This window comes from Oncorhynchus clarkii, chromosome 21 (genome assembly GCF_045791955.1).
Source record: "Oncorhynchus clarkii lewisi isolate Uvic-CL-2024 chromosome 21, UVic_Ocla_1.0, whole genome shotgun sequence".
In the NCBI taxonomy this organism is placed as follows: domain Eukaryota; kingdom Metazoa; phylum Chordata; class Actinopteri; order Salmoniformes; family Salmonidae; genus Oncorhynchus; species Oncorhynchus clarkii.
This window is the reverse complement of record NC_092167.1, coordinates 24002510-24017263: the sequence shown is the minus strand read 5'-3', so window position 1 is coordinate 24017263 and position 14754 is coordinate 24002510. Positions and strand designations below refer to the sequence as shown.

Sequence of the window (14754 nt, the reverse complement as noted above, 5' to 3'; positions counted from 1 at the left end):
CAATAGGTATTCAACCCCTTTGCTATGGCAAGCCTAAATACGTTTAGGAATAAAAGTTTGCTTAACAAGTCACAAGTTTAACTGCGTCATCTCTGTACCCCACACACACGATTATCTGTAAGGTTCCTCAGTTGAGCAGTGAATTTCAAACACAGATTCACCCACAAAGAAAATAGTTGTTTCAATGCCTCCCAACGAAGGGCATTGGTAGATGGGTCAAAATTTAGAAAGCAAACATTAAATATCCCTTTGAGCGTGGTGAAGTTATTAATTACACTTTGGACGGTGTATCAATGCACCCAGTCACTACAAAGATACAGGCGTCGTTCTTAACTCCGTTGCCGGATAGGAAGGACACTGCTCCGGGATTTCACCATTAAAACAGTTACAGAGTTTAATGGCTGTGATAGGAGAACACTGAGGATGGATCAACAACATTGTAGTTACTCTACAATTACTAACCTAATTGACAGAGTGGAAAGAAGGAAGCCTGTACAAAAATACAAATATTCCAAAACATGCATCCTGTTTGCAATAAGGCACTAAAGTGATGCCACATTTTTTGCAGTAAAGCAATTAACTTTTTGTCCCGAATACAAAGTGTTATGTTTGGGGCAAATCCAAAACAACTCATTACGAGTACACCTCTCCATATTTTCAAGCATAGTGGTGGCTGCATCATGTTATGGGTATGCTTGTAATCGTTAAGGACTGGGGAGTACTTAACTAATCAAGATGTATTAGTGTTTTATTTTTCATAAATTTTCTACAAATGTTAGAATTTTTCTTCTACTTTGACAGAGTATTTTGCATATATCGTTGACAATAAATGACAAATCCATTTGAATCCCACTTTATAACACCACAAAATGTGGAAAAAGTCAAGGAGTGTGAATAGTTTCTGAAGGCACTGTAATTACAGTGTGATTGGATATTGAAACCATGCTCCTCTCTCTCTCCGTCCATCTCGCATCGCCGTCAAAAGGCATTTTGCTGATGTCCCGTTTCCAGTTTGAGGTTGTTATTTTGTCAGTTGGTTAGTTTTTCTTCTCCCCCATTTCAGATGTCAAGAGATTATTGAGCTCTTTTGAGCAGTGTTACCGAGGAGGTGAAAACTGCACTTGATAAAGTTTGGGTCCACAATGCTTCCAATAACAGATTTGCTTGGTTGGAGACATAAAAATGAACAACCACAATCCTTTGACTTCATCAATATCCTGCAACACATAGTATATCTGCATCACAGTTTTCCAGTCAGCGCATGAGAAGAAAACATTATTTGCCTACTTCTCAAAGTACTTTCTCTCAAAGTCATTTTAGTTCATTTAATCTTTGTTTTTCAAATGAAATAGGATGTCCAATGTGCAAAATGAAGTCATGAAGAATCTAACAATTTCCAAGTCCACTGTAGAGTATATCCTGAAGAGTTCTTCCCCACATCCTTTTTTCCTTTCCTTGTATCCTCTCTCATGGCCTTGCCCTGTCCCTTGTCCCTTTTCCCAGCTCTCTCCGTCCCCCTCCTCCATCCATCCATCAATCATTTGCAGGTGAACACCTCAGACCGCTCACTGCACGTGTTACACTTCACAAAACAGCACCACTGGAACTTGCAGTTGCACTGCCACACGCGGGTGTACTGGTGGGTGTTGTGGCTTCTACCACAACACATCAGATTGCAGCCGTCGGTATGGGGTGACGTGTGGTTACACAGCCTCCCCCGCGTCCCTGTGCTCCCTGTCGCCGTGTCCTCCTCGCAGTAGTTAGGAGACCTCTCCAGGTATACCAAATCTGTGTCCGTGGGTTTCTGGTACCCCCGTGACTCCTTCAGACGCAGGAAGGAGGGTTGACGGAGACGCGAGGCCCGGACCGGTTCGACTTGGACCGCCTCGCCATAGCGCTCTTTCAGGATGTAGCCGATCTCCCGGAACTTGGGTAGGGTGGTCCAGCAGGTCTTAGTTGTGCAGGAGCCCGACATTCCGTGACACTTACACTCCAGCTTCATATGCTCCTCCAGGATCTGAGGGAAAGGAGAGAAGAGGGTTGGATACAGGGTTTGGAAAAGTTTTGACAAGACCTGAGGGCTAGATACATGCTTTGAGAAAGAGTTGGCATGTCCCAAATGTTGAATAGTTGTGTGTAGGTAGCTTAAAGTGTTTGAGAGTCATTTGTTGTCATTGATGGTTATTAACTAGTTCAACCATCCTGATCTCACAAGCTTACATTCTGTTTCTCTACACAAATAAGGTGATTACGTGAAGTGAAACATACCGAGCCCAGCGGTCAGGATGGTGGATCAGGCTAGTTAGTCATATGCTGCCATTGTTAGAGTTCAAAAGCACACTCTTAAGTGTTACATCTTAACTACTTAATTCACAGTGATGTGAATTGGAGATTTGCATGAAAAGGTTTAGGCCAGCCCACATATCCACAAATTGTATTTTCCAATTAATTCAACAATTCTACAATACATTACAAGTCTATTAACTAAGGGCATCCCTTGCAATATAACCTAAAGTCCATATGGAGTACATATTTCAAATCCCCCAACTGGACAGTGATGCCAGGTTCAAGCCTCTATTCTCTTACTAACTTCACCTTCCTGAAGACCACAATGGACAGAATGAACAACCAGAACTCTCATGTAACCAGAACATGTATAACATTGTACTGAGGTTTCATGTGCAATTTAAGTTTTGATGCCTCACAGATATATTCAGCGGACACATTTGACAGATGACAGTTTACCATTTAGGGTTGAGTTATGTAGTTTTGACCAAATCGGAAATGTTTATGTAGCCCAATGTTCACCCAAAAATGATAGCAACTTCTAACACAAAGCAATATCTATCAGTGTTGCTTAGATACATTGTCTATAGGAATTAAAGTAAAACTTCTAACTGGGTGGCCAGTACTGTAGCCTACTTGCCTATCATGTACGAGTGTATCAGTGTATCAAGCCTGTTGCTCTTGATCTGCCCTGCTATCAAGTTAGGGGAATTGGCTCTTGATTAGGTTTGTTCAGTGTGTGCAGTGGTGCAGCAGCATGGTTTTGCGAGCTGCCACTGAGAGAGGAAGAGAGAGAGACTTTGCAATAATATCCTGTATCCTGACTTAATGCTCTGTAATTCAATGAATGGGACTGCAGGGTTATGGCAGGCCTCCATTTGGCAGCCGGTCACACACACACGGGCATGCTCACGCACACAACGACACATGGCAGGCACACACATGGCTCACACACACACATTCTGAAACCCTCTGTTTTAAACTAGTATAGCATAATTTAGCACAGCGATGCTGTCTCCGCTGAACTTATATTTATACTGAAAAATATATAAATGCAGCAAGCAACAATTTCAAAGATTTTACTGAGTTAAGATAATTTAAAGAAATCAGTCAATTGAAATAAATAGATTAGGCCCTAATCTATAGATTTTACATGACTCTGAATACAGATATGCATCTGTTCGTCACAGATACCTTTATAAAAAAGGTAGGAGTGTGGATCAGAAAACCAGTCAGTATCTGGCGTGACATCTCCTTCGCATTGAGTTGATCAGGCTGTTGATTGTGTCGTGTGGATTGTTGTCCCACTCTTTAACCTCTCTTGGGTAGGGTGCAGTATTTTGACATCCGGATGAAAAGCATGCCCAAAGTAAACTGCCTGTTACTCAGGCCCAGAAGCTAGGATTTGCATATAATTGGTAGATTTGGATAGAAAACATTAACGTTTCTAAAACTGTTAAAATAATGTCTGTGAGTATAACAGAACTGATTTGGCAGGCAAAACCCAGAGGACAAACCGTCCAGGGGGGAAAAAATGGAGGTCAAAGGATTTTCCATGGGATGTCTTTTTATTAGGAACCTGGTTGCAGTTCATATGGCATATGGCATATGGCAAACAGATGAGCTTCCCTTAGACGGTTTCTGACAGTTTGTGCAGAAATTATTTGGTTGTGCAAACCCACAATTTTAACAGAGCTGTCCAGTTGGATGGTCTCAGATGATCCCGCAGGTGAAGAAGCTGGATGTGTAGGTCCTGGGCTGGCGTGGTTGGACGTACTGCCAAATTCTAAATTCTAAAATGACATAGGAGGCAGCTTATGGTAGAGAAATTAAAATTACTGGCAACAGCTCTGGTGGACATTCCTGCAGCCAGCATGCCAATTGCACCCTCCTTCAAAACTGTGGCATTGTGTTGTGTGACAAAACTGTACATTTTAGAGTGGCCTTTTATTGTCTCCAGCACAAGGTTCACCTGTATAATGATCATGCTGTTTAATCAGCTTCTCAATATGCCATACCTGTCAGGTGGATGGAGTATCTTGGCAACTGAGAAATGCTCACTAAGAGGGTTGTGAACAAATCTGTGCACAAAATTTGAGAGAATTACACTTTGTGTGTATTGAACATTTCTGAGATTGTTTATTTCAGCTCATGAAACATTTATATTTTTGTTCAGTATACTTTTCTGATGGAGTTGCATTATGTTCTATTGTCTTCTATTCTAGATCTCTACAGAAACAACTACATTTTTGTTAGGTGTGTTAAAACCCCAGACAACAAGACAAGCAGTGTCAGTCACTTTACCTTTCGTCCTGCCTCATTATTATGCAGGTTCATCAGACGTCGGGCGTTCTTCTTGATCTCTCGGGCATCTACGAAGCGTATGGAGACCTCCACGCCGTACTTGATGTTGGCCGAGCAGCCTCCCCACTTCCAGCCCTCCTCCTGGTCATGGTAGCCCTGCTTCTCCCAGTCGCAGCCACACTGGCTCAGGTTGCCCTGACTACACGCTGCTGTCACCGAATGTGCCACGCCAGCCGCCGTGATGGCATAGGTGAAAGCCGCCTCTCGGCTACCTGGAGAGAGAGAGAGGGGCAAAGAGTTACCTTGCACTAGTCCTATGTAAGTGGTAGTGCAATACAGTACATAGTATGAGTTTGTTACAGTATAGTACAGTATTTTATGTTGTGGCCTAATGAAAGGCTTGTAGCCCACTACAACACAATTTACATTACTGGGTGACCTGACTGCAGTTCGGCCTTAAACTAGTGTAATGTAATTAAGCTATTACAGGCTAATAAATACCTACCATTCCTTATTTGATAGTCTCTGTCTACTGGACTCTTACCCAGCCCTAATTTTTAACAAGCGGGCTGGGTAAGACTCCACTGATAAAACCAAAGTGACATCTGTTGGTTACCAGAGGAGCCTTAATGTATCTGTGTCTGTACAGCAGATACAGTAAAAACTACTGTATGTACTATAGTATTATAGAGTATATATACTGAACAAAAATATAAACGCAACATGCAACAATTAGAGTTGAAGTTCATATAAGAAAATCAGTCAATTGAAATAAATTCAATAGGCCCTAATCTATGTATTTCAAATGATTGGGAATACAGATGTGTCTGTTGGTCACAGATACCTTAAAAAAAAGGTAGGGGCGTGGATCAGAATACCAGTCAGTATCTGGTGTGGCGGCGGATGAATGGCATGGATCTCATCACGGTATCTCTGTGCATTGAAATGACCATCAGTAAAATACAATTGTGTTCGTTGTCCGTAGCTTATGCCTGCCCATACTAAATTCTCTAAAATTACATTGGAGGTGAGTCATGGTAGAGAAATTAACATTAAATTCTCTGGCAATAGCTCTGGTGGACATTCCTGCAGTCAGCATACCAATTGCACGCTCCCTCTAAACTGGAGCCATCTGTGTCATTGTGTTGACTGACAAAACTGCACATTTTAGAGTGGCCTTTTATTGTCCCCTGCAAAAGTTGCACCTGTGTAATGATCATGTTATTTAATCAGCTTGATATGCCACACATGTCAGGTGGATGGATTATTTTAGCAAAAGAGAAATGCTCACTATCAGGGATGTAAACAAATTTGTGCACAAAATTTGAGAGAAATAATATTTTTAGCGTATGGAAAAATTCTGGGATCTTTTATTTCAGCTCATGGGACCAACAATTTACATGTTACGTTTCTGTTTTTATTCAGCGTAGATTATCCTATCTATAAGTGCACTTAATGTGTGCCAGTTGGTTTCTGTTTCAGCCAACACATGTCATTCTATAGCTCACAATGTAGTGTTATTGAGCTCACTACCTTCACTCTAGACAAGTTGTTTATGGATGTAGCATAACGTCTTGAAAATGATTTATAAGAAGTTAATAAACACACAAATCCACTTAAAGATGCCAGATAAATCTTAAGTGAACATTACTCATTATTTTTGTATCTGGTGGTGGTAACTTATGAGTTGTAGACCCACAACCACATGATACATTCTCACATCTGCTATACCATTGATCAATCTGTCAAACTACACCGTCAGAGCAACGATAAATACCCGTAAGAGCCTTTACAAATGGCAAGCTTTCCATTTCAGAACAAACACATTAACATTTACCTCATGGAAAGGAAATGAATTACTGTATATAACATTACTATTGCGTTGTCCTTGTAATAGGATATTTCCCGCCTCAATCAAGATACTATGTTGGCTTCCATTCTCCTCAACAACCTGAGTATTAATGCATGGCGTCTAGTGGAAGGCAATGGGGTGGCTTCTCTCCAACCTAACAAACTCACTCATAGATCCCATTAGCTCTGTGGCTCCCTGATCCATAACTTTAAACTAACTCTGAAGTATTCTCTCATCAGTCCGAACCAGAGAACCAGACCTTTCAGTAAATGTAGAATAGTGAATGTTTTCCTCGAGCTGCCAAACGTCATCCCCAGCATATAAATTAGTTTTCATTATAGAGTAATGCATGCTTGGTTCCATTGTTGTTGGTATTCTAACTGCTGTAGATTACTTTGATTAGTGGTCAAGACAGAAACCTGATCTCACTCAATAGTTAGTTATATGTTCTCTGTCCTTGCAGGTCAATCACATCGAATCCCACCTTACCTTCTCCGCTATGCAATCTGGTTTCCGAGCTGTTCTGGGGTGCACCTCAGCCACACTCAAGGTCCTAAACGATCATCGACCTGGCCAAGGCTTTCGACTCTGTCAATCACCGTATTCTTATTGGCAGACTCAACAGATTTGGTTTCTCTAATGACTGCCTCGCCTGGTTCACTAACTACTTCTCAGATAGAGTTCAGTGTCAAATCGGAGGGCCTGTTGTCCAGACCTCTGGCAGTCTCTATAGGGGTGCCATAGGGTTCAATTCTCGGGCCGACTCTTTTCTCTGTATATATCAATGATGTCGCTCTTGCTGCGGGTGATTATTTGATCCACCTCTACACAGACGACACCATTCTGTACACATCTGGCCCATCTTTGGACACTGTGTTAACAAACCTCCAATCGAGCTTCAACACCATACAACACTCCTTCCGTGTCCTCCAACTGCTCTTAAATGCAAGTCAAACGGAATGCATGCTCTTCAACCGATCGCTGCCCGCACCTGCCCTCCCGACTAGCATCACTACTCTGGACGGTTCTGATTTATGTCAGAATATGTGGACAACTATAAATACCTAGGTGTCTGGCTTGACTATAAACTCTCCTTCCAGACTCACATTAAGCATCTCCAATCCAAAGTTAAATCTAGAATTGGCTTTGTTTTTCGCAACAAAGCCTCCTTCACTCATGCTGCCAAACTTACCCTCGTAAAACGGACTATCCTACCGATCCTTGACTTCGGCGATGTCATTTACAAATGATCCTCCAACACTCTACTCAGCAAATTGGATGCAGTCTATCACAGTGCCATCCGTTTTGTCACCAAATCCCCATATACTGCACACCACTGTGACCTGTATGCTCTCGTTGGCTTGTCCTCGCTACATATTCGTCACCAAACCCACTTGCTCCAGGTCATCTATAAGTCTTTCCTAGGTATAGCTCCGCCTTATCTCAGCTCACTGGTCACCATAGCAACGCCCACCCATAGCACACGCTCCAGTATATTTCACTGGTCATCCCCAAAGCCAATACCTCCATTGGCTGCCTTTCCTTTCAGTTCTCTCCTGACAATGACTGGAACGAATTGCAAAAATCACTTGGAGACATATCTCTCTCACTAACTTTAAGCGTCAGCTGTCAGAGCAGCTTACCGATCGCCGCAGCTGTACATAGCCCATCCAACCAACTACCTACCTCATCCCCATATTTGTTTTTCTGCTATTTTGCACACCAGTATTTCTACTTGCACATCCTCATCTGCACATAACACTCCAGTGTAAATTGCTAAATTGTAATTACTTCACCACGATTGGCCTATTTATTGCCTTACCTCCTGGATTTCCTGTATACAGATTTTTCTATTGCGTTATTGACTGTACGTTTGTTTATCCCATGTGTAACTCTGTGTTGTTTTTGTCGCACTACTTTGCTTTATCTTGGCCAGGTTGCAGTTGTAAATGAGAACATGTTCTCAACTGACCTACCTGGTTAAATAATGGTGAAATATATATATATTTTTTAAACGTGACTCCTTTACACATGCATGAACTCAAATGGATCAACTGACCATAGGATATGCCTGTCCAGGCCCTTTGAATGACCAATCCAACATCTCATCACTACCAACAACAACCCAAGAGATGAGTCCTACCATAACTTTCCAGTAGATCGTCAGAGTTCTTGTCATATCAATCTCTCCCAACATATACAGTCAGTAGCGGGACAAGCTGAGTGTCCCATTTAACCCCCTAACACACCATAACCCTAACACACCATGGTGAACAGAGGAATAGATACATTTCCTTTCCTCTAACAAAATAACTAAATGGATCCTGGATCCAGTGGTCCGCCTGTCTGTGAGAGGAGTGATTGTTCCCAGAGCTGTTGGATTAAACACAGTTCCCAAACCACAGCGAGACTGCAACAAAACATTTCTGACTGATAGACAATTCATATAAGACAGCCCAGCCCGTATTAAGACCAATATGACTAGTGTGCTGTGGGAAATAAAAGAATAGGGGAATTCTGACTAAATCCAGATCAGAGCAATGTTTAGAGAGTATGAATATAGATAGTTATGAGAGGTTGCACTTCTAAGGACATTCTGGTTAATTTTCACACAATAATTAATACAGACCTAGTGTATTTAAGACAGTCAGTGTTGTAAGAATGAATGTCACAAACCAAACTCAAGCCCAGAGGCAGGACAGACTTCTATATAACGAGGTCACATGTAGGACAGACTGTTGTAGGATTGAAACCCCTTCAGAGCACTAGCAACACGGCTTCAAGTTTCAATTGTTCCCGTATTCTAATATTAAGGAGTCAAAGTACGGTATTCACTGTGGTTATTGAAGAAGGATGATGGTGAAAGAATAGTACTCTCACTGGAAGTACTCTCACTGAAGTAGTTTCACTAAATGTAGAGCTTCACTCTTCACTATACGAGTTTGTGAGTTTGTGAACCTCCCATCGTTGCTTCTATTGCAGGAGTAGCACCACACTCACTACAACAACCAAACTGGCCATGAAGATAGCTATCGCTCCCACCTTCACCAAATCGTATGGCTCTGAACTACCATAACCTCTCCTGTAACCAGTGCCCTGGCCTGAACATAGCCATTGGGAAGAAAAAGAAAGTTCAACAGAAACAACTTTAATTGACTGTTAATTTTCCTGTAAGAGTGGCTGATCATATTTGTTATACAGTGGGGCAAAAAATTATTTAGTCAGCCACCAATTGTGCAAGTTCTCCCACTTAAAAAGATGAGAGAGGCCTGTAATTTTCATCACAGGTACACTTCATCTATGACAGACAAAATGAGAAAAACAATCCAGAAAATCACATTGTAGGATTTTTTAGGAATTTATTATCAAATTTTGGTGGAAAATAAGTATTTGGTCAATAACAAAAGTTTATCTCAATACTTTGTTATATACCCTTTTTTGGCAATGACAGAGGTCAAACGTTTTCTGTAAGTCTTCACAAGGTTTTCACACACTGTTGCTGGTATTTTGGCCCATTCCTCCATGCAGATCTCCTCTAGAGCAGTGATGTTTTGGGGCTGTTGCTGGGCAACACAGACTTTCAACTCCCTCCAAAGATTTTCTATGGGGTTGAGCTCTGGAGACTGGCTAGGCCACTCCAGGACCTTGAAATGCTTCTTACAAAGCCACTCCTTCATTGCCTGGGCGGTGTGTTATGGATCATTGTCATGCTGAAAGACACAGCCATGTTTCATCTTCAATGCCCTTGCTGATGGAAGGAGGTTTTCACTCAAAATCTCACGATACATGGCCCCATTCATTCTTTCCTTTACATGGATCAGTCGTCCTGGTCCCTTTGCAGAAAAACAGCCACAAAGCATGATGTTTCCACCCCCATGATTCACAGTAGGTATGGTGTTCTTTGGATGCAACTCAGCATTCTTTGTCCTCCAAACACGACGAGTTGAGTTTTTACCAAAAAGTTATATTTTGGTTTCATCTGACCATATGACATTATCCCAATATTCTTCTGGATCATCCAAATGCTCTCTAGCAAACTTCAGATGGGCCTGGACATGTACTGGCTTAAGCAGGGGGACACGTCTGGCCCTGCAGGATTTGAGTCCCTTTCGGCGTAGTGTGTTACTGATGGTAGGCTTTGTTACTTTGGTCCCAGCTCTCTACAGGTCATTCACTAGGTCCCCCCGTGTGGTTCTGTGATTTTTGCTCACCGTTCTTGTGATCATTTTGACCCCACGGGGTGAGATCTTGCGTGGAGCCCCAGATCGAGGGAGATTATCAGTGGTCTTGTATGTCTTCCATTTCCTAATAATTGCTCCCACAGTTGATTTCTTCAAACCAAGCTGCTTACCTATTGCAGATTCAGTCTTCCCAGCCTGGTGCAGGTCTACAATTTTGTTTCTGGTGTCCTTTGACAGCTCTTTGGTCTTGGCCATAGTGGAGTTTGGAGTGTGACTGTTTGAGGTTGTGGACAGGTGTCTTTTATACTGATAACAAGTTCAAACAGGTGCCATTAATACAGGTAACGAGTGGAGGACAGAGGAGCCTCTTAAAGAAGAAGTTACAGGTCTGTGAGAGCCAGAACTCTTGCTTGTTTGTAGGTGACCAAATATTTATTTTCCACAATCATTTGCAAATAAATTCCTAAAAAATCCTACAAAATCCTATTTTCTGGATTTATTTTCCTCATTTTGTCTGTCATAGTTGAAGTGTACCTATGATGAAAATGACAGGCCTCTCTCATATTTTTAAGTGGGAGAACTTGCACAATTGGTGGCTGACTAAATACTTTTTTGCCCCACTGTATATCCAGCTTACCCTCTGTGTCATGCACCTTGGAAAGCGTTGGTTGGACTGTGAGTTAGGCACTAGTCACTGACAGTAGACCTATACGTTTTCATCGGGGCACAGGAAAAGCCAGTGACTTCTCACTCTGCCCCCAAGGCACAATCAGATGCTTAGCTTTCCACTATTTCTAGCCAATGCTTGGTCTGGTGGGCATTCTGGTGCAATCACTGCATCATCATTATAAACCATTATATTCTTCTCAGTGTGGAGCAGCCACACTGTAGAGAATGTAATGATGAAGTAGGACCCACACCATTGCGGGTCCTACTTCATCTTCACCTTTATTTAACTAGGGAAGTCGGTTAAGAACAAATTCTTATTTACTATGAACCGGCCTACCTTGGCCAAACCCTAACCCGGTTGAAGCTGGGCCAATTGTGCGCCGCCCTATGGGACTCCCAATCACGGCCGGTTGTGATACAACAGATGCAGTGCCTTAGACCGCTGCGCCACTCGGGAGCCCCAGGGTGATTTCCCAGACACAGATTAAGCCTAGTCCTGGACTAAAAAGCAAGCTCAATGGGCAATCTCCATCAAAAATAGTTTTTAGTCCAGGACTAGGGTTAATCTGCATCCGGGAAACTGTCCCTACAAGTTTTCTTCGGCACAGCACCCCCTAACAAGTGATGTGCGTTTGACTAGACTCATTGCAGCAGGTAGACTGACCTACTCTCAGCTCTTGTCCAAATACGGTCCTCTCGCCCAGGGCGGAGCAGTTCCAGCGGCCATAGCGGAACTGGTACTTGCATTCGTTGATGCCCAGCTGTGCACCCTCGCCGATGATGATGATGGCGTCCGGGCGGCTCTGGCAGAGGGTAAGCTGCCTTGGGGCCAGTCCAGGGATCTTGTTGCAAATGATGTTAGCACCCAACGCTACCACCGAGGACAATGCCCTATGGGGGGGAAGAGGGAGATGGCTAAACATCAAGGCATAGAGTCGGCGGGGCACGGACTGTATTGTGGCTACAGATTCTATAGGTCCCCCCATGAGCTACAGTGTTCCCTCACATCAGTCAGGTTTTGGTTTGGCTGACAATCTAGATAGAGCACTTAATACACACAGCTGATTTAAGACACACGGCTGGTTCGAGACAAGCTCACAGGTCACTGAGATTGTTTGTGACCTTTTAGATCTGAGCCAAGCAACTTGACCCAGGTCCACTGTGTGTAAGATTTACTTCAAGTCATTGAATCAGGTTTTAAAATGCACAAAAGCAAACAATGGTTAGCCAATGAAGAACAGACAACAAATTAACTCTGGCTAATAGCCGTTTCAGCCCACATTTGAAATAAAGCCATGAACCTCAACTAGGGTTGTTTTAGGTATTGGTCAGGTCTGTCTGTGCAAGTATGATAAATATCTGCACTAATCATATTTTCTGTGAGGGCCCGGGTCTTTTAATGTAATAAGAAATAACTTGTACAGTTTTATGTCTAAAGAACACAAGATGTCATCCAGCGACATGTTGCTCTTTCCCATATGTTGCTTTACAAATATAGTGTGTAGAGAACATGGTCATGTTGCAATGTGTGAATCCTACTGATCAGGGAATCTCGTCAATTTACTTATTGAACACTGTGAATACCACATAAGTCATTCATAAGTCCATCAAAATATTTATTTAATGTCATTTGTCAGTTTGGGAAGTTGTAGCAGCTGTTATTGTGAACCTCTCCATTGACTAAGACTTTTAAGCTAGTTGGAAAATACATTTTGTCAGCAAAGTTTAAATGAAGCTCTTCAGACATGTTAAATATTCGTTAAACGTTTTTATTATTGTTAAGCGGTTTTCTTATAAGTTTTGTTATTAATATTCTATTTTCAGTCACAAAACCAAACAGATATTGTTTGACAACAACAATTTCATGTAAAGGCCAATATCAACCCCAGTATTTTACAATAGATATAAGTTCCAAAAGTTTATTTCAGTTGTTCATTTTATAGTGAAATTATAAACCACATATGTATTATAAACCACATATGCTCTATAATTTCCACGTGCGTAAATGTCCCAATCAACAAATTAATTAAATTAGTGCATAAGCGATACATTTTTTTAGAGATCTTACAAATGCACACCATCACATGGCTGTACAAGCACCTGTTGAAGAGAAGGGTAAAAAGCACATGCCAACCTACAGGTAGCTACCGCTGGTGAGGATGAGGAAGATCTGGGGATAGTAGACGGACAGCAACGCACTGCGGGACGAGACAATGAGCATGGTGTCATTGAACACAACGGCCGCTGCTTTCTTGAGTGAGGGGGAAAATGAAATTAGTTAAATAATTCCTTTAGAAGATAAGTAGTCCTGGGAGTTCGTATCAAACAAATCTCTGTTCGATTCTTTGGGTTAATCGCGTCTAGTTCTTGGAGTCAGTCCGTGGAGCGTTGGTGCTATGCAGCTCCAAGCCCCCGGTAGTAGCGTTGGCTTCGGACGAGGAGACTGGACGGGTCATCACTTGACGGCAGTGGTGTTAATGTGGTTATCCTCCTAGACTGATGGGGTGGATTTTAGATTCCGGGACAGCAGGTATGTGCCGCTGATTTATCATTGGCAGAGGGAGACAGACAGTGCTATACCGCCCACCCCCCTGTTAAAACCAAAAGGGACTTCCCTATTTAGCTCCCAACTATATATATTTTTTCAATCAATTAATCCATGTGACCAATACTGTCTCAAATGCTATGTGCTTTATGAATGTATATTGTTGTTATTATGGTGTTAGGTAGGCTAATATTTCTGGACATTCCGTCTTCAACAGGTCTTATTGAATTTCACAAGTGTAAAACCACCAATTGATTGTGCAGGCATGCAGGACAGGTGTCCAGTTAATTTCAACCGATAAGAGACACCATAACAGTGGTTGGTGTAGAAACACGTAGGACACACATGGGATGACACAATATAACAACTCAACCCCTAAATAACAACTATAGAAAGAATGTAGGCTACTTTGAGGATACAATGAATGATCTTGCTCTCTCAATGGTATTTAGATCTCGAGGATACCCTCATGTGGTTGAAAGTTAGAATGCATTGCCATCACTGTCAACTTCAAGGAGGTCAAATAGTTGTGATCTTGAACACAAACTGCAGAAAGAAGCTATTATTTATTTTCCTTAGTATTAATCTTGTCAGGAATCATTTACTAGTTCATGAAGACAAATGTATGTATCTAAGCTGAGTGATTATTCTCAAACAGGCCCATGTTGTTGCCACGTGTTAAACTTCCAAGAAATGCAAATAAAACCACCAAAAGCTCTCTAAAATATCAGATGAGAATGAGAAACAAAGACAGACATATTTGCAGTCTCCCCTTTAAAAGATGTTCCATGCAAATAACAGCTTGTTTGCCTAGAAACTTAGTGTGAGTAAAAGCTCTCAATGGGTGGGGATGGTGCTGTTTAGTTTCAAACAACCTTCAAAGCATGGACCGTTTTACAAGGATACTTCTCTCATGG

At 42.0% G+C, this 14754-nt stretch overlaps 1 protein-coding gene across 1 annotated transcript; it reads right to left on the bottom strand.

The window, feature by feature from the left end:
• Positions 1–1537: 1537 nt before the first annotated feature.
• LOC139379368 (protein Wnt-7b-like) lies at positions 1538–13715 on the bottom strand. The gene is made up of 4 exons (XM_071122176.1): positions 13431–13715; positions 11957–12183; positions 4591–4862; positions 1538–2017 (listed from the first exon to the last, which is right to left on the bottom strand). The coding sequence occupies exons 1-4, from the start codon at positions 13511–13513 to the stop codon at positions 1538–1540; spliced, it is 1062 nt and encodes a 353-aa protein (XP_070978277.1). The 5' UTR covers positions 13514–13715.
• Between the last annotated feature and the right edge of the window lie 1039 nt (positions 13716–14754).

Excerpts from the sequence above, each read along its gene's own strand:
- LOC139379368 (XM_071122176.1), bottom strand. The coding sequence starts at position 13,513 with ATGCTCATTGTCTCGTCCCGCAGTGCGTTGCTGTCCGTCTACTATCCC. Across the intron at positions 4,863-11,956 it reads TGGACAAGAGCTGAGAGTAG|GTAGCCGAGAGGCGGCTTTC; the intron begins GTCAGTCTACCT and ends CTCTCTCTCCAG. Across the intron at positions 2,018-4,590 it reads ATAATGAGGCAGGACGAAAG|ATCCTGGAGGAGCATATGAA; the intron begins GTAAAGTGACTG and ends CCTTTCCCTCAG.